We start from the raw sequence: 27,969 nt of genomic DNA, 5'->3' as shown, positions 1-27,969 counted from the left end.
GGTTGGCTAAGAAAAGAAGAATATTTTATCTGATAATACTAGTTAATTTTAAATTTGCGCTTCCTATTATTTGTGCTCTATTTGGGGTTTTATAATAATATATGTCTCATCATATTTATTTTTTTTGTAAATTTGTTAAGTATTTTACATGCATTTATTAAATTTAGAGCTAGAATGTAACATTTTGATTTTTCTCCTTCTGTCCAACAATAGTTGATAGTATTTTTGGAATGTTCAACAATACTAGTCTATTTTATGAAATCAATGTATAATTCTATACTTAGTTCCTAATTTACCTTTATCATATATTTATCTCCTTATTACATTTTTTAAGACATTATATTTATTATATTCAAATAAATATATAGTAAAATTAATCTTCTATATATAGTTTCTTAAGAAGGGTGTAAAATTAAAAAAATAGTGGACAAGTATTGTTGGATAGATGGAGTACTAGTTTGTATTTCGTAAGGTAATACTTTTTAAATATTCAGAAATTTTATAGTAATTGAGAGGTAACGTTCCTCAAAACTAGTATATTATTATAAGTGGAAAATTTTTAAGTTCAAAGTTAGATTACAAAAATGTCCTTCACCAATTTTTTAAATTAAAAAATCTTTTACTGATTTTTAAAATTAAATCAATAACGACACTTAAACTAGATCAAAATTCAAATACATGATTAGATGTTACAACTTATCATTTTCAATTTCTTAATGAATTTGATTGTTAAACCATTTAACTTCTACCATTAAACACATTCATTGACAACCTTTCATGTACTTAATTTCCCCCTTTATAAATTGGATAAAAAAATATTAATCCACTACACTTTGTGTTTCATCATCTAATAGCTCTTATGTAATATTTTTATTGGTCACTATTTTTCTTATTGATTTGTGCCTTCATTCATTTTTTATTTTCATGATTGTTGGAGAAAAACATCATCTAATAGTTCTCATGTAATATTTTTTATTGGTCACTAATTTTATTATTGCTTTATGCCCTTCATTCATTTGTTATTTTAATGGTTGTTGGAGTATTTATGTCCCAAGAAACTTCAGCATTGGGCTCAGAATTTTTGAACGATAATTCTAATTGGTAAAAATATTGTCCTAGACTTACAAGTTGCTCATCATCCCCCAAAAAATTGTTAATATTTAAATTCTAGGCAGAAAGTAAACATTAAAAAGAATTTATTTTATATGCACAAAAACATACATAGAAATACTTCAGACAATGTTGAGCAGTTTTATATCAACAAGAATTGGACCTATATAAATTATAAGTAACAGAGGTCAAACGTGCAAGGCACTTTTCCAGAACTAGTGTAATATAATTACATCACTATTAATAACATCTTACTATGAGTTCCTATCATTTCTCATCCTAACTAAACAGAAAATTTGTCAGTAGACATATGTTGAACAGCTTAGTCTCAGAGGCTTCCAATCAAATCATCTCCTCATCTTTGACTTTGTAACGAAAGTACCTGCATTACAAGCCACAATACAATTCAGTTTCAAGAAAAACAAATTATACAGCAATTTCTGAAGGAACTAAAACTACAAAGGAAAATAGTAGGAGTGGGTTCGAATTAGCAGCATGGGATTGTAGAAGATAACTTGATGACCTTACCTCATGTCAGTTCTCGTCGTTAAAGTAATTGTAGTAATTACTGAACTTTCCGTTATTTGACTTCTCCTCGTTGTCAGTATCGTAATCTTGGCTCATTTCTATCTCTGGTTTAGGCCTTTGATCCATGTTTTCGTCTTCCTGGATACATTAAATTATTAAATGAGGATCAGTATGGATAATATACATACGAAAATTAAATGATCTTGAAATTAAATTAGTTCTCACCTTTTCTGGAACCTCTGTTACGGAAGGTGTCACTTGAAATGGAACACTGGGTACATGGGGTAAACGCGAGAGTTGCTCCAGCAAAGTGTTCCTGCACCCACCGATTATTCATGTTAAATAACATCATCTCACACTCGCTAATACTTCAAAAAGATTGAACAATGAAAAAGCTTTTACATCATACAGATTCGAACATTTAGATAGTATTTTCTCACAGTTTACTAAAAGCAAGCCCTAAAGGAATGATGTTCAAATTACCTGATCCTCTCTAGTTCCGAGGGCGTATTTTCATTCTTCATATGTAATGATTCATGATAAAGAATATAATCAGGGGCAAAATACTCGTAAAACTCATTGTAAGGCAAATCATTATCAGGCTCTACTCCAACTGCAACTGCTGTCTGTACATATTGAAGAACTTCAACCTTAGCACAACAACTTATAAGACAAGTGAAAGGTAATAGGTGAAAATCTATAGACAGGAAAAAGAAGCAAAACGGAGAAATAGAGATTCACCTCATAGCACCAGCACCGAGCAACGTTTTTAACGGTATAACCTCCACCACCCAACATCATTAAAGGGACATTGAAAGACCTGAGGAATCGAATGCAATCTGCATGGCCTTTAACAGACAAGTTAAAGACACCCAACCTGTCTCCTGCTAGTGAATCAGCACCACATTGAAGAACAACAGCTTCAGGTTGATAAACCTCCATCACTTTTTGGATTACAGGACGGAATAGACTACGGAAACTTTCATCATCAATACCATTATTCAATGGTGCATTTAAGGCATAGTACTTCCCGGTACTTGCACCAATGTCTTTGATATGCCCTGTACCAGGAAAGTAGTCTCCAAACTTATGGAAAGACACTGTCATAACCCGATCAGTGGTGTAAAAAGCCTCCTCAACTCCATCCCCGTGATGAACATCAATGTCTACATACAATACACGCTGCAACAACAACAATGAGCATGTTAGTTCTCCTTGCAAAGCAAAAGATGTCATCCAGCAATGGCCTACAAAGCACTCTTATACACAATTAACAGCAATTATTGAAATCATATCAGTGACTGATAAGTGATCACCTAAGTTCTAATTCTAAAAAATCGGGTAAGTATTTTGGACTCCAAATTACTAGCTTCATCCAAACAATAAAATATCAAAAAAGAATATAGTAATACTTCTTTACAGACAATAATACAAGACAATTCATTAAATTATACTGAAATCGACAATGTTTTCCAGTCTATAATCCTTTTCTATATCCTCAAGACTTACAAACTCAAATGATCGAAGCACATCCAAAATTTCGTTTTTTAATAGGGCAACTTTCACATATAGCAAATAAAAAATTCATATTTGTATACAATGGCAAACTTTGCATAATTGCGCTCCATAGCAAACATAAAACTGTATAATTCGCTATACATATACAAGTGTATAATGCGCTGGCCTAAATTGTATAATTCGCTGGCCTATTTCACTGCAATTGTATAATTCGCTATCCTATTTCACTGCAATTGTATAATGCACAATTGTATAATTCACTGCCTATTTCGCTGCAATATTAAGTGTATAGCAAAAAGATATATGTTTTTCTCTCGCTTTACAAAAACAGAAACACAATATATACACTTCTGTTGTATAAAGCTAGAGAAAATTGTATTTCACTGCAATTGTATAATTCGTTGACCTTTTTCTCTGCAATATTTGAAATAAAATGTTTGTAAATTGTATAATTAAGTGTATAACACGAAGATATATATTTTTGCATGTGTATATACAATTTTCTCTCGCTTTATACAAAACAGAAACAGAATTATACACTTCTGTGTATAAAGCGAGAGAGGCGAGCGAGAATGGAGAGTGGCGAGCGAGATTTCTGGGAGAGAGACGCTGGCAAATTTTAGCTAACGTTTGCTATGGAGCACAATTAAATCAAACCCTAGCTATTTCATTTATTTTAGGTTATTAGTTCGCTATTATATACAATTTTCCCTTTTTAATATACATCAATGCCAATTCAAGTCAGACTCAACAACAATATGAACAAATAAAAGTCCCACACCTAAGAACAAATAGTGCCTAGCCTTCGATCAAGTAAGCAACAATTCTCAATAACACACAAATAGCTCGACTTTTTCAAGGGAAAAAACAGCCCTTTAGTTTTGATATATACTTGTGGAACAAATCAAATAAGTGAAACAGAGTAGTAAAAACAGAGTACATCAGCAATACCCAAAATCATAGACAAAGACATATAAGAAATTCATCATATACATAGAAATATGAGTACTATTTTCCGCTTAAAAGAACAAAAACAGCGTAATTTGTATTTACCTTGTGGACCTTGAGAAGTTCTAGAATTCCAAGAACAATATCATTGACATAGCAAAATCCAGAAGCTTCACTTTTCTTTGCATGATGCAACCCACCAGCCCAATTGATAGCTATATCAGCTTCATTCCGATTAAGCTTAGCGGCGGCGCCAATTGAGCCACCAGCTGAAGTTTGACAAAAATCAAAAAGCCCATAAAAAATAGGACAATCAAAGCTTTCCGAGTCCGTACCAACATTGAAGCGTCTACGCTGGTAGGAATCGTACTTGTCATTAACAGTCTCCGGAGAAACTGAAGAGAGAAACTCCACATAGTCCGACGAGTGAAACCACCCAATTTCCTTCTTAGTCGCCGGAAACGGTTCAATTATCTCCATTTTACGGTGAAGATTATAGTTTAAAATAAGATTGTGGGCAACACGAATACGGTGAGGCTTCATTGGATGACCCTCGCCGTAATAATATTCGCCGATGGAAGAGTCGAACAAATAAGAAACACGACGGTTTGTAGCGTCGGTACCCGGTGAACGGAGCGATGCGCCGCCCTCCACGACTGAAGAATCCATTGCGATTGCTGTAAACTGGTAAAGTTTGTTAACTTTCAAAAAGAAATCGAAAATTTTATTAGAAATACAAAAGAGAGAATAGAGGGAGTCACTTTTTATAGGAAAAAGGCTCCAAATCCTTAATATAGTTGGATACGAGAAAACTGAAATCTTTTTTGTGAACTTTTTCCGTGTTTTCATATAGTCGTCTTTATTTTTTTTTAGTGACGTAAAAATACTACTAATGTCTATTTTATTACATTTGTTTAATTTTAAATTTTCTAATGACATGTTTTAAGTTATCAATTTTTTTAAAAAAATTATTATTCCCTCTATTTTATATTAGTTAAATTTGTGAAATAATGGAGACATATTGATAGAGAAACTCTCGCATATAGCCGTTAAAAAATAACCTAATTATTCTTCATAGCTACGGTTAGATAATTACAATTTGTAGCTACATGTTATAGAAAGGAGAGCGAGACTGGGAGTCAGAGAGCAAAAAGTGGAAGAGATGTGAATTGTATATGTATATTGGTTAGACAATTGTATATTATACATATATATTTATATATATGGCAAGCGAGATTAGGAGATAGAGGCGAGCGAGAAAGCACAGAGAGTGCAAGAGAGGTGAATTGCATGTATATTGGTTAGATAATTATATATTATACATGTGCATTTGTATAAAAAAAAATACAAATGAGATTGTTAGAGAGAGGGGAGAGGCCAGCAAAATTGGGAGAGAGAGGAGAGAAGCGAGAAAGAGATCAAAGAGTGGGAGAGAGAGGTGAATTGTGTATGTATATTGATTAGATAATTGTATAATATACATATGCATTCGTATATTCTGGCGAATTATACATATGTGGCTAATTATACAAAATCGAAGTCAGCCCACATAATTAATGTATAATGTTAGTCGTGAGTGATAATTATATCAAACTATAACTACAATGAGTAATTAAGTAGTATAAATTTACTTAACTGCATAATTTTTCCTTAATAAAAAAACATTTAAGTCCATCTACTATGTTCTACCTTCAAAAAAAGATCGGAAGAAGTAAGAATTCATTTAATTTCATTAAGATTATAACTTCAAAAAAAAATACATCTCTGAATAATTAAATATATTTTTCAATATCTGAATATGTAAATTTATTTTAAACAGAATAATATACTATTTAAATGAAAATGTAATAAGATAACATTTATGTTCATTAATCATGGTGAATATGATTTGTGAAGGTGTTAGTAGTAACAATTGGTAATTGCGATCAGTAATTGTTGTAATGACCGTTGTGATAGTGAAAATTATTGGTATAAAGTGATAAGCATAATAATGACAGGTTAATATTAGTAAGTAATAGTGTTGATACTAATGAAATTTGTAATGTTGATTATATGTTTGGTGATAATTGTTAATTGTGTCAATTGTGATGGTGAAAATTTAGTAATAGAGATTTGTTGCACTAATGTTAGTAACTAACGGTAATAACGGAAGTAACGATGGCATCATGGCGATTGTGATGATAACAAAGATTATAGCAACTGACCATAGTAATTGATGATGATGATGATTTTGATAAGCCTAAAATTCGTTTAATTTTGAAAATATTTTGAATACTATTTTCCTAATGAGCCTAATATTAATTCAATTTTGGAAATTTTTTGGAGAACTTTTTTCTAATGGGCCTAATATTAATTCTTTTGGACTTGGTCTAATAAAATGACATAATATAACTGATCAACTAATATAAAGTCTGACTGGTGGTGCTCAACTGAACTAGTTAACCCAGCCCAATCCAACCCATTTTGATTTATTTTTTTTTCCCTTTTGGGGTTCTTAATTTTCTTCAAGTTATTAATATTTTACCCTATCAAATTAAATTACTTGTGATTACAGGTAAATATTAAAAATAAGCACAATTTGGTAATTAACTTGAAACAATATCAAATAACCTACAATAAACAAGTTGAAGCATACTGATAGTATAAAAAAGAATTATTATTAGTAGGTACTTGTTATTTTTTGCTTTTCTGACAAAAAAGACAAGCTATAATTAGTTTAAAATATATTATAACTAATGCCTTCTTCAGATATCACTGTTTAAATTTTATTTTCGTAACGTATAAACTTGTCTATAAATTTATTTAAGTATTTAATTATTCCAAAATGTTAAATTTAATTGATGAAAATAAAATTAAGCGTTCATCAAGTACACCTAAATTTAGGAGTGACAAAATTAATCTAAATTCATTTAATCAACTCTACATTTTAGAGATTTTGAGCTGACTGTATGCCTTTTTCTTTTTCTGACGCAAAATTTGTAAAAAGAAATTCTCTAAACTCTTTTACTTTTTATCTAAATACATATTTTCTGCGGCAATAATGAATTTACAACTTTGCAATTATTTTTTATTTCATTTTAACTACATTTATGTATTCCTTCTTTGATGCCAACTTGGAGTTTGTTTCAAATGTGCTTTTTCTTTTTCAAATCTCAAAATTTAAAGGAACTAAAAATATATTCAAATTCCTATATAAGGTAGAGTTCCAAATATTACAATATTTATAATAAAGAAATATGTTTGGGTTAAAATATAATCTAGCACGATAATAGACATATCTAATAAAACATATGGATGTATATGTATTTTCTTTTTTTATAAGGAAAAATTGTATCCCTACGACAATTTTTTATTTTTAAAGGAATTCCTAAAATTATAGTATTATAAATTTTAGAGAAAAGACATAAAGTCACCATTAATGTTGTTTAGAATTTGTAAAAAGATATTTTAACTTTGCAACTCTCCTATTACCCATTAAACAATTTTGAACATATATTATTATGTCATTTTTCGATCAACCCCAAGTTTTAAGAAGCAAGTGTGTTCACACATCAATCATTATATGATATATTTTAATTAAATTTAAAATGTATTTTTTTTATCTTAAATTTTTCCTTTATCTTTTTTTTTAACTTTATTTCCCTCTCTTACTTTTTCATTTTTAATTTTGATTTATCTTAAATTTCACATCATCTCCACCTCCCACTTTCAAGTGATTCATTCATCCATTATCTTTTTTTTCTTCACCTCCTACGCCCCATGTCAAATTGAGCCCTAATCCCATTTTTCTATTTTCTTTTTTCCGTCAAATTCTTTATAAAATTCATATTATTTTTTTAAACTTTATTGAATTATTGATAGCAAAATTAATTATTTTTCTAAGAAAATTTAAAAAGTATATCATAAACTACTCATTTTCATATAAATTCAAAATTAGAAATGATAATTCTAAAAGAATCAATTAATTCCCAAAAATTGAAAGAACTTAATTGAAAATCTAATAAAAAGGACTATATAATACTATCTAATCATCTTGAAATCTAATAGGTTTATCAAATTGTTTGAAATTTAGAAAATATTCACATAAAATTTTAAAATTAAAGAGAATAAAATCGATAGTAATAAAAAAGGAAGATGAAGTTGTGATAAGAATGATGACATTGAAAGTAAGAAGTTTTAATGGATGGAGATGAGAATGGATTTTTGAAGAAGAAAGAAGAAAAAAAGAAAGACAAAGAAAAAAAAAAAGTTAAAATAATATGAAAAATAAGAAAATATATTTTATAATAAAGTACTTATAAAAATAAAATTATATTATATATTACAGGTTGCTCACTCTCTTTGAAAGAGTGCACACCACAATCTATGTCAAGTGGACGAAAAATGATATAACTATATCTATTCAAAATTGTTTAGTGGGGTAATATGACGATTGCAAAGTGTCTTTTTAAAAATTTGAAATAACTTCAATATTAACTTTATGTCTTTTCTCTAAATTATACGGTGAATCTAATTAGTGTATGTTACTGTTATAGTGTAGAAATTAAAGTATATATCAAATTAGAATTATATCATTATATGATATTCTGTTGCTGTTTTTTGATCTGTGTTTTCTTCTAACGATGATCTTTTATATCTTATAATGGAGATGTGTTGAGTGTGATTTTTAACCAAAGACACCTCATAATTTAAAATCTTCGGTTTCACCAATATTACATCAAAAATATTACCATTTTGTTCAATGTAAAGTTATTTCTTTAAAAAAATATTAATTTAGTTCTCAAAGGATATAAAAGATTGTCAGTAATATTCTGGGAATATGTTTGCCCATTCTGTTTTGATATCTATGATTATAATATTATAAGAATATAGATTATTAGTATTTACTTATCTTGACTCGCCCATTTTTGTTCACTATGTTTTTTTTTAATTAATACATTATTTTTTTGTCTTGGGAATGTGATCTGGTGCTCAATAAAATCAAAATCAAGACAAAAAAAATACTAGGTAATTCTATTTGTGTAAAATTTAATGAGCAAATCAAAGTTATTTGAATTTAAACTTACTCATACACAAATTTTAATTTAAGAAAGTTCTAAGAAATCAGATCGGATCGATCAACCACCAAAAGATTCTTTAGAGTCATGATCATAACTAAATCATAGCGTAGAATGTAGATTAAAAGAAGGAGAATGAATTGTGTGCAGTAATTAATTAGTTATTAGTAGACATAATGATGCTCATAAGTTGATTAATTAGTGAGGATACATCTTGTCAAATTATTACAATCTTAACTTCAAACAGGGGTTAGTTATCTTTATACCATCGCCTCAAAACCCTTCATAAAATTTCTGCCATTCAATTAAGTCAAAGGTTGTAATTGTAGTGCCTTGAGAAGAAAACCTTCCATTTCCATCTTTGTCTAATCATGACGTTTAAGAGTCGTTTTACGTGGGATATAAGGTATAATAATTTTAGGATAGAATTTTATCTTACGTTTGATTATAAGTATTAAGTAATTTTTGAATTATATATATTTAATCTTTTTATACTTTAGTGATTGCATAAATTATCGCATATACATGATAAAATAATTTAATTCAGATTAAATTATTTCAAAATAATTTGTTTTAGTTCATAAATTTATGTATTTAACATTTTCACGTGTTTCAATTAATCCAAATTTGACAATTTAAAGAACATTATCGATATATGAGGGTCCACCATTCCACCTTTCCCGTAACTACTACTTTATTCATAGATTTCCGTTTCCCATATTAGGATCAATCCATATACGTAGGGTAGAGAAATAAGAGCCGTTAAAATCAAATCTGTTATAAATAATTTGTATTATAGTAAATGTCTAATTATATAAAGTAGGATATGGTTAGAAATCTTATTTGGGAACCAAGTAAAGTTTTCTCTATAAATAAAGAGTTTTCTTTATTGTAAATAAAATTTGTAAAAGATCGATGAATCATGAATATACTTCAAGAGAAATAAGAAGTTTTATCTCTTCTTCCTACTTTCTTCTTCTTCTAAATTTATATAATTTCATAATAAAATATAAATTATTAATTAATGCGAGTTCTATTTATTCTTCATCTATTTACTATTCTCTTTATTAATAAAGTAACACTCCATATGCCAATTGTCATGTGGATCGATTTATAGGGAGGGGTTTAAGCATCACGCATCTGTTCCATATGTCTATTTATTTCAAATATTTAATCACCATTAAAAACTGAAGTTTATTTTAATATTAATAAAAAAGAAAATTATATAAATAAAGGAAATAATAGATAGTCAAAATACAAAATTCATGAAAAATAATATCTAATTAAGTGTTTCTTTTACTATTAATCTTGAAAAAACAATATGCTATAAAAACAAGTAAAATAATGTACCTAGAGCGCCCTAGGTTCTCTATCGATATGTTTTTATATAATATGATACAACATGTTTTCTTACTAAGTGTAACAATAATGAAGGAAAATAATGTACATAAAGCACCCTAGGCTCTCTATCGACAAATATCATGTCTTTAACTTTTACTTGTAACGTATGTTATCGGTCTTTGAAAAATCTTTCTAAAACAGAAAAATACAAAAAAATAAGCACAATAATGTCTACAAACACTATGTAAATAGTAAATGCATGCCATCAAAAAGGAATATTAAAAAAAAATAAGAAAAAAAAAAAGAGATCGTCTCACGACTCTACTCATTTTGTGGCCCAATGCTATGACAATATAATTCGACTACCTATTTTACACTTGTATTAAAAAAGTATATATATTCTTTGTAATATCTCTATCTATATATTGTGCTAGAAGGCTAAAAGGGTCCAGCCAAAGATGAATAATGTTGTATTATTAGACCTATATAAATATTAATATTTAAGTAGAAATAAATATATGATGCAGCTCTCTCACCACTAGTTGGAAGAAAACCCCAAAAAGAAATTACAACTTTGGGAAAAAATTATATGGAGAAGATAGGAGCTGTACTTCTTAAAAGTATATATATATATATATTTTTCAAACAAATTGGTGTTAATGTCTTATGATAGGTCCCTATCTAAAATAAACTTTTGACATTATCATTTATTATCAGAGATATAGACGTAAAAGCAAACAAACAAGTACCCATTATATTGTCCTATTTTACATGTACTGCCTTAAATTTACATAAAAGACGAAAAAAATTCGAAATATATTTAAATTTTAACTAAATTATTATAATAATATTAAATTTTGAAAATGACATTTTATTCAATTGCATTATTTAATATTGTATTCCATCTCAATTGAAAAGGCAAATAACATTTCAAGAACAAATTTAGTTGTGCTTCCGTGTTGCTTTTGTATTGTTTTTTATTTTTACCCTTTTTTGTGTCTGATTCCACGTAATTTTTTTCAAGATCGGTTTGATGTTTTGAAAAAACAGGGCTCACATTTCCTTTGTTTTCTATAGGGAAACTTACATAAATATACTATAATAACAAAATATTTACCATTTATAGCAATAATATTTCTTTTTCACTTGATCACTTTTAATTCATTTATAATACAAGTTTAATTCATATTACAAAGAACAATTCTTTATTCATATATAATACAAATTTTAATAATAAATAATTTATTTATTACACATTTTAATTCACTTATAATACAATGTGTCAAATTTTTACCAAACAAACATAATATATTTAAAAAATAATTATAATTCATATATATTACATACATAATTCACTTTTAATACATATGATAAATTTAACATATGATTGCTATAAATGGTAATAAATAAAAAGTATTGCTAAAATCAGTAATTATTTATTAAAATATATCAATTTATGTAATTTTTTCTTTTCTATATCTGATACACGCCCTCTTTGACTTGGGGGTTCTTTTGCTTCTTGTCTTCGATTCTTTATATTTATTTTTTTATTTGATGATAAGAAAATATGTATTATGTATTCACGTGGACATCATAAATATTGCATTATTATAAATAATAATATGCCTACGTAGGTACATATACCTTTAAAATACACTGTTAAATAGTGCAGAGATAAAAAGTTTTCTATAAAATTTGATGACGCAATTTAAAATATTTTTAGACTCTTTTCTCTAAATATATATATTAGTTACGAAGAAAGACCAATTTAGTAATGAATTGATATTGTAGTGATGATAAATGATAAATCTAAGGTATCTCTAATTTGGAGTCTACACCGACTGAAATATAAATGTTTTCCAATCAAATTTGGCTCAAATGACATTATTCTATAAATATTTTTTATATTATCTACCTAATACTTCAACAAATTAAGCTTGTGAATATATATCACACTCTAGTAAAGCTGTTGGGTCCAGCCTTGCTAATTATACGTATACTAAAATATTAATTAAACAGCCAACTATACAAAAAACAAATAGAAATTAATTTAATTTAGACATATTAAATAAGCTATCGATAGAACAAATTTTTTAAATATCTTTATTTCAATCATGGTTTCAAATATCTTTTTTTCAATCATAGTTTCGTATCTTATCACAAAGCAAATAAAGATTCTCTTCGCTGTATAACAGCTTCTATATAAGATGAATATGAGTATATGACTAAAATATATTGACCATGCATAAACTTATTTGATCCAGATATACAAATTTTGAAGTATAACATAAATTATACTCTTCGTATGGAACAATTTCTCGCACTCCGTGCATGACGATAATTTTAAGGGATAATTGTATATAATAACCTAAAATAAATGGATTAGCTATGGTTTAATTTAATTGTGCTCCATAGCAAACATTAGCCAAAGTTTGTCAGTCGCCTCTCTCCCAAAAATCTCGCTCGCCACTCTCCCGTTCTCGCTCGCCACTCTCCATATGCTCGCCTCTCCCGCTTTATACACAGAAGTGTATAAATTGTGTTTCTGTTTTGTATAAAGCGAGAGAAAATTGTATATACACATGCAAAAACATATATCTTCGTGCTATACACTTAATTATACAATTTACAAACATTTTACTTCAATTCAATTGTAGACAAATGCAAACTTTATACAAATATTGCAGCGAAAAAAGGCCAACAAATTATACAATTGTGAATTATACTATTACAGTGAAACACAATTTTCTCTCGCTTTATACAACAGAAGTGTATAAAGTGTGTTTCTGTTTTTGCATAAAGCGAGAGAAGAACATATATCTTATTCCTATACACTTATAATTGTACTATATACATACATTTTACTTCGATTCAATTATATGCAAAGCAAATTTTATACAAATATTGCAGCGAAATAGGTAGCGAATTATACAATTGTGCATTATACAATTGCAGTGAAATAGGATAGTGAATTATACAATTGCAACGAAATAGGCCAGCGAATTATACAATTTAGGCCAGTGAATCATACAATTGTATATGTATAGCGAGACCAGCGAATTACACAATTTAGGCCAACGAATCATACAATTGTATATGTATAGCAAGACCAGCGAATTATACAATTTAGGGCAACGAATCATACAATTGTATATGTATAGCGAATTATACAGTTATATGTTTGCTATGGAGCGCAATTATGCAAACTTTGCTATAGCATACAAATATAAATTTTTTGTTTGCTATATGTGAAAGTTGCCCTAATTTTAATGCATTGGATCTTTTTTAGTCCAAATGTGTCATCTCGTAGTATATCTTAGAGGTGTACAAAATTGAATCAAATTGTAAATTGAAAAAAAAATTGATTAGTGGTTAGTTTGACTTGATTTGGTGTTGAAAAAAGAAAATTAACTATATTTGGGTTGGTTTGGTTATAACTAAAAAAATCAATCCAAAACCAAATCAACCCGATATTATAAATATAATTTTAAAAAATTATTTTATGTATAAAAATATTTAAATATTTCTTATATTTTTTCATAGTTTTTATCTTTTAATATATTATTTCAAGTTTCAAACTTAGAATTTTGAATGGTTCCATATATAGTCCACAAATATTGGTAATATAATAAAACTTAAATCAAATCAAATTAATATTAATGCAAAAGGAAAAACAATTGAACTTTAATATTCAATGTATTAATATTAATACATTGAATATTTGTTCTTTGATTTTACATTGGTTTAGACAATTAAATTACGTAATTTCATTTTAATTTCCTTTAATATTTAGTCATGTAACTACTACTTATTAAACTTATTTTAGTATGATTTAGTAATTTTAAATTATGATCATTTAACTTATGACTTGTTAATTTGCAATATTTGTTTCACGCGATTTCTTTATTATTATTATAATTATATATTTGGATATTTCAGTATTAATCACATCATTGTGTCTGTTGTATTCTTAAGAAACACCTTTAATAATTGTATTTTGGTTGGATGAAGAAATATTTGACATACAAGTAAATTATATGTTTGTATGAATACCTTAGCGAAAAAACCTAAAAATCCAAAAAACTCAAAAAAAGTGGAGGTTGAAAAACCCAAAATTTGCTTGATTTGATTTATAGATTTAAAAACCCGACACAATTATATATGGGGAATTAAGTGGAACTTAAAAAACGTCGTAATTAACAGTTTTTAAAGTCATTAAAAAGATCACGAGTTAGTTGACACTAATAATAAATAATGTGACCCGGCAGAAAACTTCCTTGGATCAATGTTGATCTATTTATCTTTAATCTTTTTATTAAATAAACTAAATACTTTTGATTTCTCCTTTTGTTTTATTATTTACTTTTAATATTACCTTTATCATAAATAATTGTATAAATTATTAGTAGTCAAACTCAAATTGTCAAAGCATAACTAATGAAGTTAATTTTTGTGAAATAAAACTATAATAAATATTGTTTTAGCAGAAATATCAAGTCCATATAAGTTAAAAATAAGATAAATTGGATGCGATAATTTTCATTTTTCAAAACCAAGATCTAATTGATTGTTTATTTTATTTTTACTCTATTTGAATATATATGATAAAAAAAAAACTAAATTAAAATCAAAGAGTGACTATTTTTGTCTAACATTATCTTAATTGGCATACTTTTTTTTATTGACAAGTAATTAATTAAATAGAGTTGAGAGAGTAATAAATAATAATAAATGATGATGGTCTGATTTTTAATATTTTCTTATAAACCCCGACACATTATTTTTCACGTGTGATCTATAAGATGTTTAATGGACCCCAAAATAAAAGTTTAGAGCTACCACATCTTTTCAATAATAATAATAATAATAATAATAATAATAATAATTGCTTTTTACTTCTCCTTTAATTTCATTCCATTTATTTTAAAAAATATATATAAATTTGATTGAAATGCCAAAGTAGTACTTGGAACGAAATATTCTCTTCGTTATCGTTTGTTTATTTTATTTTTATTTTTAGTTGATTATAAAAAGAAATGATTATTTTTTTGCAACTTTTTGCTTTAATTTTTTACATAACATATTTTAAGTTAGCGTTTAATTTTAAATTTCAAATATCTTTAGCAAATTATTTTTAAGCGAAGTTTCATCTGCATTTGATCATAAATTTTTGGAGAAATAACTAACTATTGTAAAAAATATAATTTGTACCAATAAGTCCTAAAAATTATTTAAAATGACTTTAAGTTTGTATTTTCATTTTATAATAAATATGTTCCGTTAAAAAACAATCTTATAATATAATTGATAACAATTAACAAGACCGATACATTAACCTCATTCTCAAACTTATCACCTATTCATAATGAATTATAACTTATTAAAAATAAATTGTTTTTTTTAGCAAAGTTCTGTATAGTTAGAAGAGAGGAATAGCATTTAGTTATTAATGGCGTAATTTTATTGACAAATATTAGTTGATATTAATAAATGATTGGTTTTTTTACGAAAGTATAAAAGTTTGGAATAATTTTTTAAAATTTACAAATATTAAAACTTGACCTAAATACAAGTTTTTTTCTAAATAAAAGATAATTTATATAATCAAATAATTTAAAAAGTTAATAATTGGTAACTAAATCTATTTAAATAAATTGAAAAATCAAAGTAATAAGAAATAAAATTTCAACTTCAAAATATCAAATTGAATACTCAAAAACAGGTAGAATTTATAGAAAGCCAATGTCGAGAAAATGACTTAACAATACTAAGCTTAAACTATCATTTGCTCAAACCTAATTGATATACTTAAGCATGATATTAACTCTATGCTAAGTCATTTTCTTGTATTACCTCAACCTATTTGTTTGTAATATATATATATATATATATATATAATAAAATAAAATTAGTGAAGCACTTATAAAAACTCTTAGAAGAGAAAGTAGAAAAATGTAAATAAATAAAAGTTGAGGAGGGCGAGTGTAATTTCGAAAGTAGAATAAATTAATGTATCCTACATATTATTGTCGGGACACGTTAACGTCTATCGATGCACCAATCATTGAGCCTTTCGTTTATCTGTCCAGCCAATTTGTCACTAGTCCGCTTCCGCTCGTCTATTTTTACTTGTCAAATTTTTTAATCTGACTCAAAAATGATGGTTTATACTTTAGTTTATAAATTTACTACTATTAATTAGGGTCTTAAACATATTTTGCTACAATTTTTTAAAGATATTAACTCAATATAATAAATTAAGAATAAAAAGAAAAAATAAAATTATTCGTCCTAGATTTGTCAAAAAATGACAAAAAAAAAGTGAAATCAAATTAAAAAATATTTGACAAGTAAATAAGGACCGAAAGAGTATCTTTCCGAAAGAGTATCTTTCGATATCCAAAATAATTAAATACTTCTTTTGTATGAATTTGTTTGTTGATTTTATTTAATATAAAGTTTAAGTAAGTATTTTAATTAATTTTGTGATCTTAAATCAAAAATATATAAAATGTATCAAAAATGTTGTTAAATCATGTGATTGTAAGCTAAATAAATTAGGACAAAATAAAGTGAAACGAAAAGAGTAATATGTAAATTAAATAAAACTCAATTAAATTAGTAAATGATAAACTTTTGTGAAATACAATAAGGTAGCCCATGTTTTGGCAAATCTAGCAAGAACCAGTAATACTAATGAAGTTTGTGTAGTTTTTGTAGCACATGTATTAATCTAGTAAAGTATGGGAACTCCTTTATCCCTGATGTGGATCGATTATTAATTAAAATTAAAATTAAATTAATTTAGTCAATTTTTAAATTTTTAAAATCAAACTAAATCAAACGAAAAATATAATTGTTGGTTTGGTTTCAATTTTTTTTAAAGTAATAAATTTTTGAGGATATACGTGTCTCGGTAGACACTGACACATATTAATACATAAATAACCTACAGAAAAATTAATGTGAATTCAATTAAGAAATTAAGCAATACTAGAGTTATTATTACAAGAACAAAGTGATTCAATCGAGAGAAAATGTGACTATATTATGCAAGGTAAATATAAAGATTAACTAAATTTTAATCATAATCATAAACGATCCTAATTTGCGATATGTATAACCAAAAATTGTGTGAAAAAAAAAAGGTTCCTTAAAATAAAAAAATTAATTTGTCTTTTAGAAAAAAATGGTGCTTGTTACTTCATTCAAAGTCAAAGTCGAGCTAGCGATGATAAGGCAAAATTTATGATCTTTTCTATCTTTAGATAAAGTAAACATGTTTTCTTTTTCTATTTTATACCTAATAAATTTTTCTCTTTTCTTTGATGTAAAAAAAAAAACATGTTCATTTCTTATTTGTCAGATAATTCAAAGGTCATGGGAGAAACCACATTCAGTACACCGAAACGAAACATACAGAATGATATACTTTTGTCTGAAATAAATATAATTAATTGATAAATATTAATTAATTAAAATTTTATTATATGCCAGGTCTGAACTAAAATAACACAAGGACTCAACAATAATACAATTTTCATGAAATTGAATGTATGCATTGCAATTAATATGGATTAAAAAATGACTATTAATATTTGATTTAATACTGTAAGTGGATCTAGACGCATAAGTATTTCGCTAAGATAATATGAATAGACTTCCTATGTATCGTAATTTTATACGATCACATTCTCTTCGTCTCAAAATATTAATAATTCTCCTTTAAAATGTTGTTATAGATTTTTTTCATTTTTATAAATCAAATTGTAACTTTAATTTGTTCCATTTACCCTTTATGTCAATTACAACATTTAAGAGCAAGTACGTCATTGATGGAGCTTACATATAATAGTAAATAAGTAGTGAGGAGATCGAGAAAACATGGTGAAATATCTTAAAAGGGTAAAATAGGTAAAGTAGTCTATTAATATTTTTAAAGTATGTAAATAAAAAAATACATAATAAGAATAGTATCGTGTTTAGAGTTCATATTAAACTTCGATTAAATTTGAGTCGTACACTATATTACTCATTCTGAAATGGTGTTGTCAGCAGAATTTTCTTCGTATTAAAGTTTGAACCTCAAATTTGCGATTTAAAATGAAATAGTTCGATCTTTATCTACGAACCCAACGAAAGAAAGTAGTATTTACTTTCAAAGGCAGGGCCACAACAATAATGTTAGAAACTATTTTGACGTATAATTTTAGTGAAGCTGTTCCATAAAATGTACACAGTTGACAGTTGGACGTGAAAGCAATTTATGTTTCAATGTTTCAAAAAATAAGTAATTGACAATTTTGGACATGCAAAGAAATTATGTATAATACCACTTGCGTATTAATGTCTCATTAAAATATAGAAAAATCTTTCGAAAATGACAATTTAATTTCTTGAGGTATACGTATATAAATACTGCGTATTTCAAAGTTTTCATTTTTTATTTTACTTTCCTATTTTCCTATTTTGAGGTTCGATTAATCTGAATTTATGTCGCACAATTTCATATTAATAATAAGTTGTTCCTTATTAAAAATACATCATAGTTAAGACTCCAATCAAAATTTTTTATTAAGAATGAAAAAAATACATATAACTCGACCACCAATACGACGTATGTTTGAAAATAATAGGGTGGAGAATGACATAGCATGCAAAAGCAACACGATTGGAACATTTCCAAATAAATTGATGGTACGTAATTTTCACAGACTTTTTTATACACCAAGAAAATGTGACATTTATGAGTGTTTTCTTAAAAGTCAAATTTTATATTGGACCCCATACTTTCCTCAAATCTTTGTGTCGGTCGAACTATTAAATTATTTCTTTTACAATACAATTTCACCCAAAATATATAAATAAATAAAATGCCAAAGAAAACTTCTCACAAGTTCACTTGCTTTTTTTTTCTTTTTTCTTTTTTACAAAGTAGTACTACGTATCTTTTATAGATATCGAAAAAATGGTCCTATTATTATGGATAATTTACCGTTATCAATCTTACATATAACAATAATTTATTCAATTCGATTCGTTTCGATTTCCAAAAAAAAATCAAAATCGAAGAATTGAATTAATTTGATTGTTTTGATTTTTTTTTTAATTTTAATTGGATATACTAAACAAAAATATACCGTTTGAAATGTTTAAATTTGTTTAGTTGTTTTGACATAATGGTAAATATAAACTGTTCTCTTTTTTTTTTAAGACAATGACGAGTAACAAACAAAACCAGAAAAAAAAAAGAAGAGTTCAATTAATTTCTGATGACAATGGTGCTTAATTTGAGGTAACAAGATTAGATATAGGCTTATACTAGCTAATTACAAAATTAAACTCGTGGTTATTAATAAAACAAAAAAAAATGAAATGAAAGGGTCCCATTAGCCACCTATTAATATTCAACATCTGTCTGTACGATTGTCTGTCAAGAAAAAATGATTAGCATTATGCTAATGAGTAACACTCCATAAACTCAATCATACAGTATAATTGCGATTATTAAACTACACGTAATCGTCTTCTTACTCTTAACAACCACCAAATATATATAAATAATTTATCTAAGAATTTCATTAATCTGCATTTTTTTTAGAATATAGAAGCGATAACTTAACATTCAATCAAGTCCGATTCAAAAGCAGCACCAAATTTGCTTAAAAACCACTTGATTTGCTTCACCTATCTTCTAATTCTTTCTTTTTCTCTCTCTCTCCTCTCTCTTAGCTTGAGGTCTAAGTATGATTTTTCTCAAGAATTCTTGAAATTATTATCTTTTACATATTTTCATTCATCTCTAGAATTCATATTGATGACTTTATAATATCCCAATTTTATAAAGTAAATTATATCATCTAAGCTTATAAGACACACACTCACACAGAGTCCCTGTTGAAAGCTTTTGGAGCAGAAATTAATGGGGCGCCATTCTTGTAGTGTGAAGCAGAAGCTAAGGAAAGGATTGTGGTCACCTGAAGAAGATGAAAAATTAAGCAATTATATCACCAATTTTGGTATTGGCTCATGGAGTTCAGTCCCTAAATTAGCAGGTAATTTATATAATGTTTTTACCCAGTAGCTTTTGCTCGAACAGTGTATAGGTGTTAAAGAAACTCATTAAATATGTATAAGTATCAAAAAACTTTAGAATCCTATTATTATTAATACTTGAAAAGTAGTTGTTTTACAATTCAAAATTCATAAAGTTAAAATTCTGACTCCGTCCAAAGTCGGCCGGCCTAGGGCTATTAGTACTTTTTTTTTTTTACTGATGGTGTGAAATGTTGCAGGGCTGCAAAGATGTGGGAAAAGTTGCAGATTGAGATGGATAAATTACTTGAGGCCTGATCTTAAAAGAGGAATGTTCTCACAAGATGAAGAAGATAAGATAATTAGTCTTCATCAAGTTCTTGGAAACAGGTACTTTATAGTACAAAACAGAACTTCATTAGTAATTCTGATTTGGTTGTTTTAAGTAGTTAACTAATAATTTTATTTATTTGGTAGATGGGCACAAATTGCTGCACAATTACCTGGGAGAACGGATAACGAGATAAAGAATTTCTGGAATTCGAGTTTGAAGAAGAAGCTAATGAAGCAGGGGATTGATCCAAATACCCACAAGCCACTAAAGGAGAATCAAATAATCAAAGATGAAGAAAATTGTACAAATAAAACCTCAATGTTGCAGATACCACCACATCTTAATGAAATGGGCAATGGACAATTTACAGACAGCAAACAAGTCTTTGATCTTCTGTTTGTTCATGATTTCCAATCCAATACGAATCCGCGTGAGTATAATTCAGAAGTATTAGCTCAATACCATGATCATCAGGGCGAATTCGAGAACAATCAAAATTATGTGTTTTGCTCAGGATCAAGTGTAACAAAATTAGAACATGGACAGATGACAGAAACTGATTTTGGCAGCAGTTCAACTTCAAGAATGAGTTCAAGTAACAGTTCAAATATGTGTAGCAATCAAAACACTGCTGGGATTCAGATAAACGGGATGTCGGAAAACAGTGAAGCCTTATCATGGGATGTTGAGAACAAAATGGAATCTCTGTTTCAGTATCCTTATATTGGAATCAAGAATGAAGAATCAAAGTCAAGTCCAAGCCAAGAAAGAGATCAGTTATATGGTAACACTACTTCTGGAGATTTCATGAGTAATTATCCATTGAGTTCCTTAACTGAAGAATTTAAGTGGGGCTAATCTACATGTTTTCAAGCAAATTTAAACTGTAAATTCGATTTGTTTATTGTTTTTTTTTCCAATTCTTGGTTTCCTGTTTTCTTCTTTTCTATGTACATAATAAATATACAAAGGTGTTATAAACATACACTGGGCTCTCTTTTTTTAATGTTTTAGGGTCTAGTTTTGTGTGGACATTATTGCTTCAATCCTGTTCTCTACTTTCAAATTCCAAGTAGTGTCCTTATTAGTACAATTCGAATTCAGAGTCCATTCTTTAAGACATGTGGAACTGTAGTTGAAAAAAATATGTGTTTGAAGTTAATAGTATTTACTTTGGCTTAAAGGACTGAGAAGAGAGGGGGCTAGCTAGCCTCGTCCTCTCCGTTTCACAGTACTGGTATTTAGTAATTTCGTAGTCTTTTACTACTTGCTTCATCTCTCACTCTGTAGCTGCCATATTATTATTTGTTGCAAACCTGCTTCGAAAACCTTATTCTTGAGTCAAAGGTCTATCAGAAACAACCTCTACCCCACAAAGGTAAGATAAAATCTTTGTACACCCTATCTTCTTCGTACCCACAATTGTAGGATATAAAACAAGAAATAAAAAAAGGGGAACGTTTACGAATCTCCGTCACTGTTACATTGCGGTTGTGACAACATGGAGGAGGAGAAGGAAGAGAAGAAGCTGAGGAGGATGCAGCTGGCTGCTAATTAAAGATAGTTTAAATAACAGGGGGGAAACACTGGCCCTTTTAGTTTAAGGTAATAGCAACAGTTAATTAAGTATTATTAGACACGAGCAAAACGATCTTTTAAAAAGATTATTGCATAGAGTTCACTATAGAAGTGTTCAAAATAGCCTGCCAATAAAAGAACAATAGCTGAACCAGAAATGAAATAGTGAAGTACACGAATTATACATTGATCAATTTCAAAGTAATAATACACCGTCAGGGTAAACAATTTTTATACCATCATATCATCTTTACTTGTTGTAACAGGTAACCTATGCTATTTTCAAGATTTCAACATATAGGATATCATATTGATGACCTGCTAGAGTAAAAATTATTTACACGGACTGTGAGTAGAACTTAAAACTATTTCGGGCTTCCAATAGTAGTTGACCAAAGTTGATAGGGATAGGGTTTATAACATATTCAATCTTCTCTTAGAAGAAATAAAACATAAGAAAAACATTAAATAGCTTGTACTTCTCCCACAAATATGCCAATTTGACATAGAATTGAAGCAACGTTCTCTCTGCAACAATGCAACTAAAGGAGAAGATCTATCTTTACACCATTTGTTTTCCAAAGAATGATTCACAACAAGCTAGACAGATGAAGTTTAAATTATACATTTACGATATTGATTGTCAACCGTTTTCTTTTATTTAAGCTACAATTGTTATCATATTATTAAGTTTTCAGCAGGAGTTCGTCATTTCCCGACTAAATGTAAACTGGAGAACTGCAATACCCCCAACTCCCAAGCCAACCAATAAAAGCACTATGCATCTTCCAAGGATATGCAAAAGGTCAAGCAGAAGAGTAGCAAGGAAAAATAACTTTCAGAGAAACAATGTTGATTTATACACGTACTAAATCAAGCTGCTGAATGTTCAATCTAAATGTTGTAAGGCTTACAATGGAATTGTCCTTTGTTACATCATCTTAAACTTGCTTACCAAACACTAATAAGACAAGTGAGAAGAAAGCTTATGGCCAACAACCAACGAACATCATTTTATGATATATTTGGCCTGGAAATAATGAGATAAGCAACAGAATGACGATATTAAGCCTCCTTAAGTATCCATAGGAGGGAACTCCATTAGATGCTTTACAGAAGACTCGCTCTGTTTTTGAAATCAGTTTGCATTCCCTGGATGCTACATATAATGAAATGTATATAGTAGTTGGCATGATGCATCTCCATCACATAGGTGTGGCAGAGTGACTAACATTGGTATGGGAGCAGCACGAACCAAGATTTTGGTTAATAGCATAATCAGTCAGTTAACCTAGTTACTAGGTTTAACAGACTCTAATATGCACAATTAATGCACACAAAGACGGAGCCAGAATTTGAAGTTTATGGGTTTTGAACTTGCCACCGAGCCCATAACTTATTTTGGTTACTGGATTCTCAACTAAATATTTATACATATTTTATCAATTTACTGATACAAATACAGTCCAAGCAAAAGCTACTAGATTCATCTGAACCCGTACCTAAAATGTAGCTTCCACAACAGTTTCAGAGAAGAAGATTTGAAGCTGAAAATTCAACAGGAATACAATGTAAGACTTTGTCAGGACAGTGCTTCAAACCTGATTATTTCAGAAGCATGAAGTGCTAAGGCCATTCTGATTGGATAGAAATCCGAACAATGAAGCATTAAGCTTGTCTATGCATATGACCTCCAATTTGATAAAGAGTAAGATGGTGGATCGCCTTGGCAAACAACTCCCTTAAATCAGGACGCTGAGCAATTACATGACGAGCAGCACCCTCAAGGATGCTCAGGGCTTTTGCTTGCTCAAGGGCCTTACTATTACCAACGTGCAAAGCAAGGTAGCAGAGCAGTTGAAGCTCGTGCACTTGCCCTCGGTCATACCTCAGCAAATTCATCAGCTTTGGCACTCCATCAAATTCAACAATTGCCTTCGAGTGCTCCACACAGTTAAAATTTTCCGGACATGCAAATTTCTCCAAAGCAATACATGCTTCCACAGCAACATCAGTATTTCTATGCCCAAGTTTACCAACTAAGTGCTTCACGATTCTCGTGTCCTTTGCAGGAAATGTCCTAGCCAACGACCCAATTGCCTTAATAGCCGGAATCACCAATGGAGCATCAGTTTCCTCATTTATCACCCTCAATAGCTGATCAATAACCGCTTTTCCAGCAGGTGAAGTAGGCTTGAACGCCACTCGTCTAAGTTCAGCATTAGACTCTGCCACTGCAGCCAATTCCATCACTGTCATCAGACAATTAATCTGCAATTCCCCCTTCTCCTTCTCAATAATCTTTGCCAGACAAAGCAAAGCTTTAGTCTCAGTGATCTTCCTGCTATTCATCAAACTACCTTTAGCCAATTTCCACAAGGCCATCGCGCAACTTACCTTAAGCTTAGCTTTCACCTCAGGAGGCTCCAATTCCCTATCTTTCTCCTTCTTATTACCGTAATGCCCGCCCCTACTACTCCCATCCATAGAATTAGAATGTACACTATAATTATTCCTGGCCATCTCTTTATTTATTTGAACTAAAGAATGCAAACTAGGAGTCTTACGGGGCGGAGCGTCTTTGGGTTCATCCAGAACTACATCCATTCCTAGATGAATCACCAATGGCCTCGTTATATTCTCCCTCCCAAATTCTTCCTGGGCATACAAGTCCAAATCAGCCATCCTCGAGACCAAATTAGCCACATGAATTTGAACTCTCATGGGCGATTCCGCAAGCACCTTGACAATAATTTGAACACCAAGATCATTTGCTATTGCCCTCACTCTTTCCTCATCATCAGCCAAGTTGTACAAAGCAGTAGCCGCAGCAATTTGTGCTTCTGCTGAGCTGCTCTCCTTCAATAACTTCAATAAAGGCGGAATTCCGTTCTCTTCCACAATCATTTTCTTGTTCCGGTCGTTATCATTAGCTAAGGTAGCTAATGCCAGAGCAGCATCAATTCGGTGCTGAAGACTACCCATTTGAATAGTAGCAATATAAGACCAAACCCAAGCCATAATCGGGTCGTTACTAGCAATAGGAGGAAGGGAAAGTGTCGGGCCAGCTTCCGGGTCGAAGATAGATAACAGCCACGTCACATCGGCGATGGAATTTTCTAGAAGAATAGAAACTTTCCGGAAATCAGTGGTGGAAGTAATCGCAAGGACATGACGGAGTAGATTAGGCTTGTGACGGCACTTGCGTACAAGGGTAAGTGCCCGTTCAAGAGTTTTTGTGACTTCAGAAGTTATCCGGCGGATAGGCCGGTCGTAAAGTGACTGGGATTGTGAAGAACTGGTGAGCCGAACCGTTGATCGGAGAAACTGGGTCAGCTGAGTAGCGTGGCGTGCGAGCTCGGCGCATTCTACTTTAGAGGATTCGGCTTCTTGAGCAGATTTGATTACTCTGTCAGCTAGTAGAATCGGAAGTGAAAGCTCTTCTTGCACTGATTTCTCTTCTTCCGCCATTAATTTGGTAAAGGTGTTCAACTGTGCAAAATTTGGGGAAGAGAATGTAATAGCAGCAATTTTTTAATATATATTGTTTAAGACAAGCTGACATAACTTCCTTTTACTTAAAAGAAAAATAATGCTACTTGTATTCTTTAAAAACACTTTAATTACAACATTTATTTAATTGATTTGGTAGTACTAACATAAAACTAGTCTAATATTAAACAGTTGGATGAATCATAATTCCACATGAGTCAATGGCTATTATCATATGTTATTTTTTAGAGCAAATTCGTGTGGTAATGAAGTGATGACCAATTTGTGACAGAGCGAAGAATGAGTCAAAAGAGCTTGAAGAAAGCATTGCGAAATTATAAGTGAGACTTGCTCGAGTGATTGATTAAATATTTTAATAATTTTATCTGATTTTTGTATTATGAATATTCTTAGACTTAATATTTGTATAAGATGTAATTTCAAAAATCAAATATGTTTTTAGAATGCTAGTATTATAAATAAAAACGTCCTATTATGTATTTTGATAAACGTTACGTTTTCTAATACTTTGTCTGTAATTAGAGGAGCCGTGGCAAATTGGGAATTGATAACTGAACCCGTGATGCCACTTGTGTAGTCGTATTCACATGACAAAACATTGAGCTTGAACTTTTTCCTCTCTAATTCAAAATATAAAATAAAAAAATACAAATATGATATGAATTTTAATAAGTTCCGTCTAGTTTACTTCAGGAAAAAAAAAAGGACAAAACGCGTCAGAAAAAGGACTCTTCCCCTAACTATTCATGAAGGTGTACTTAATTTAACTATGATCTTAAAAGAGATTTGATTCTGTAGTTCTTTATAAATTTGTTTGCCTTTTTTGTTTCTACAAATTGAAAAAAGGATATGTTTTTTAATTCAATTTTTCAGTGGTTACTCAAATTCTATAACATAATAATACTAGAGCTCAAGATGTTGAAACTTCTAATTTTAATTTTTAAGAGTCAAAAGGTAACTTTCCTGGCAAAATTCCATGAGAAAGGTACAAAATTGTGCACATTTTGTCAAATGCCCAGACCTGAAGCTTCTGACTGCTGGGGAACCTTTTTATTATATGAACCTACATTGAAATCATGGAGTAATATCAACGAACTTTTGTAAGTACTGGTTTCTAATCACGTGCGTTGCACGTTTGTTTCTTCTTACTATTATTATAATTTGTTTATTTATTAAAAAATGAGTAATAAGATAGAAAATATTGAAATTAACAATATTATATTTTCTAATTTTTTTATTCATTAAAGAAATCATAAAATAGAATGGTGCATTTGGTATCAAACAAGAAATATGTGAAACTAATTAATCGAATATAATCTCTAAGGATATGAATATGTCGATGAATTCCTGATTGAAAAATAATAATAAATGTATAAAATGTCTTTAATGAAATAACAAAGGTACGAGATAAATTTATTAGAAATATAAATCTACATATTCGACGTATTACAATAAAGATCCTAAAATATGTAGCAAACAAATGACTTATTCTTCTAAATCACGAAAACATCGAAGTTTAATGTTAATACGATAAGATAGCCTTGAGAATGCAATTACTTGTGATAAGTCCACAGGACTACGTATAAGTATATTTTATTGTATTCGTATAAAATAATAGTAAAAATAATAGTCTCTTTTTTATTTCAAATTTAATTTTTAATAAACAGAAAATAAATTAATAAAATAATAAAAAAAAGACGAACCAATAATAACATTATACACATGTTTGTGATGAGTATGTATAATCTGAAGGAAAAAAACTACAAATTCAAACTCAAGAGAAAATAATAAAGGTTTGGAATAAAATATCTAAGACATAGGAAGATTAAAATGTGTTCTCTAACTAAAATCTTCATCTTTATGAATAATTAACATGAAAAAAAAGAATCCCCCAAAAATTAAATGGGAGAAGGAAAGAGACTTATAAGAGAAATGATGAATTATAAAATCTAAAAACCTATATGTGAAAATAAGAGAGAAAATATTGCATAAAAATTTTATAGCTTC

The 27,969-nt window shown here is 29.0% G+C and overlaps 3 protein-coding genes across 4 annotated transcripts; 1 reads left to right on the top strand and 2 right to left on the bottom strand.

The window, feature by feature from the left end:
- Positions 1 to 1,263: 1,263 nt before the first annotated feature.
- On the bottom strand, positions 1,264 to 4,869 carry LOC107014089 (histone deacetylase 6-like). The gene is made up of 6 exons (XM_015213955.2): positions 4,210 to 4,869; positions 2,380 to 2,820; positions 2,122 to 2,264; positions 1,864 to 1,954; positions 1,639 to 1,776; positions 1,264 to 1,492 (listed from the first exon to the last, which is right to left on the bottom strand). Exons 1-5 carry the CDS (start codon positions 4,771 to 4,773, stop codon positions 1,645 to 1,647), a joined length of 1,371 nt encoding a protein of 456 aa, XP_015069441.1. The 5' UTR covers positions 4,774 to 4,869; the 3' UTR covers positions 1,264 to 1,492; positions 1,639 to 1,644.
- Positions 4,870 to 20,039: 15,170 nt separating this feature from the next.
- Positions 20,040 to 21,917, top strand: LOC107012859 (transcription factor MYB86-like). Of its 2 annotated transcripts, XM_015212812.2 has the most exons (4): positions 20,040 to 20,557; positions 20,798 to 20,927; positions 21,015 to 21,301; positions 21,386 to 21,917. In XM_015212812.2, the coding sequence occupies exons 1-4, from the start codon at positions 20,425 to 20,427 to the stop codon at positions 21,727 to 21,729; spliced, it is 894 nt and encodes a 297-aa protein (XP_015068298.1). In that variant the 5' UTR covers positions 20,040 to 20,424; the 3' UTR covers positions 21,730 to 21,917. The 2 variants fall into 2 exon arrangements, with proteins under 2 accessions (XP_015068298.1, XP_015068297.1); XM_015212811.2 differs by having other exon boundaries at positions 20,056 to 20,557; positions 21,015 to 21,917.
- Positions 21,918 to 23,268: 1,351 nt separating this feature from the next.
- LOC107015051 lies at positions 23,269 to 26,093 on the bottom strand. Its single transcript, XM_015215212.2, has one exon. It carries the CDS (start codon positions 25,918 to 25,920, stop codon positions 24,118 to 24,120), a length of 1,803 nt encoding a protein of 600 aa, XP_015070698.1. The 5' UTR covers positions 25,921 to 26,093; the 3' UTR covers positions 23,269 to 24,117.
- Between the last annotated feature and the right edge of the window lie 1,876 nt (positions 26,094 to 27,969).

Source organism: Solanum pennellii, chromosome 3, assembly GCF_001406875.1.
Source record: "Solanum pennellii chromosome 3, SPENNV200".
Taxonomy (NCBI): Eukaryota; Viridiplantae; Streptophyta; class Magnoliopsida; order Solanales; family Solanaceae; genus Solanum; species Solanum pennellii.
This window is presented reverse-complemented; position numbering and strand designations above follow the sequence as displayed.

What these genes read in the sequence shown, in the direction of transcription:
- LOC107014089 (XM_015213955.2), bottom strand. Translation starts at nt 4,773, where the DNA reads ATGGATTCTTCAGTCGTGGAGGGCGGCGCATCGCTCCGTTCACCGGGT. An exon ending in CTCGGTGCTGGTGCTATGAG is followed by an intron (nt 2,265 to 2,379) that starts GTGAATCTCTAT and finishes CAATATGTACAG; the next exon opens with ACAGCAGTTGCAGTTGGAGT. An exon ending in TCGGAACTAGAGAGGATCAG is followed by an intron (nt 1,955 to 2,121) that starts GTAATTTGAACA and finishes CGGTGGGTGCAG; the next exon opens with GAACACTTTGCTGGAGCAAC.
- LOC107015051 (XM_015215212.2), bottom strand. Translation starts at nt 25,920, where the DNA reads ATGGCGGAAGAAGAGAAATCAGTGCAAGAAGAGCTTTCACTTCCGATT.
- LOC107012859 (XM_015212811.2), top strand. Translation starts at nt 20,425, where the DNA reads ATGGGGCGCCATTCTTGTAGTGTGAAGCAGAAGCTAAGGAAAGGATTG. An exon ending in TTCAGTCCCTAAATTAGCAG is followed by an intron (nt 20,558 to 20,797) that starts GTAATTTATATA and finishes GAAATGTTGCAG; the next exon opens with GGCTGCAAAGATGTGGGAAA. An exon ending in CATCAAGTTCTTGGAAACAG is followed by an intron (nt 20,928 to 21,014) that starts GTACTTTATAGT and finishes TTTATTTGGTAG; the next exon opens with ATGGGCACAAATTGCTGCAC.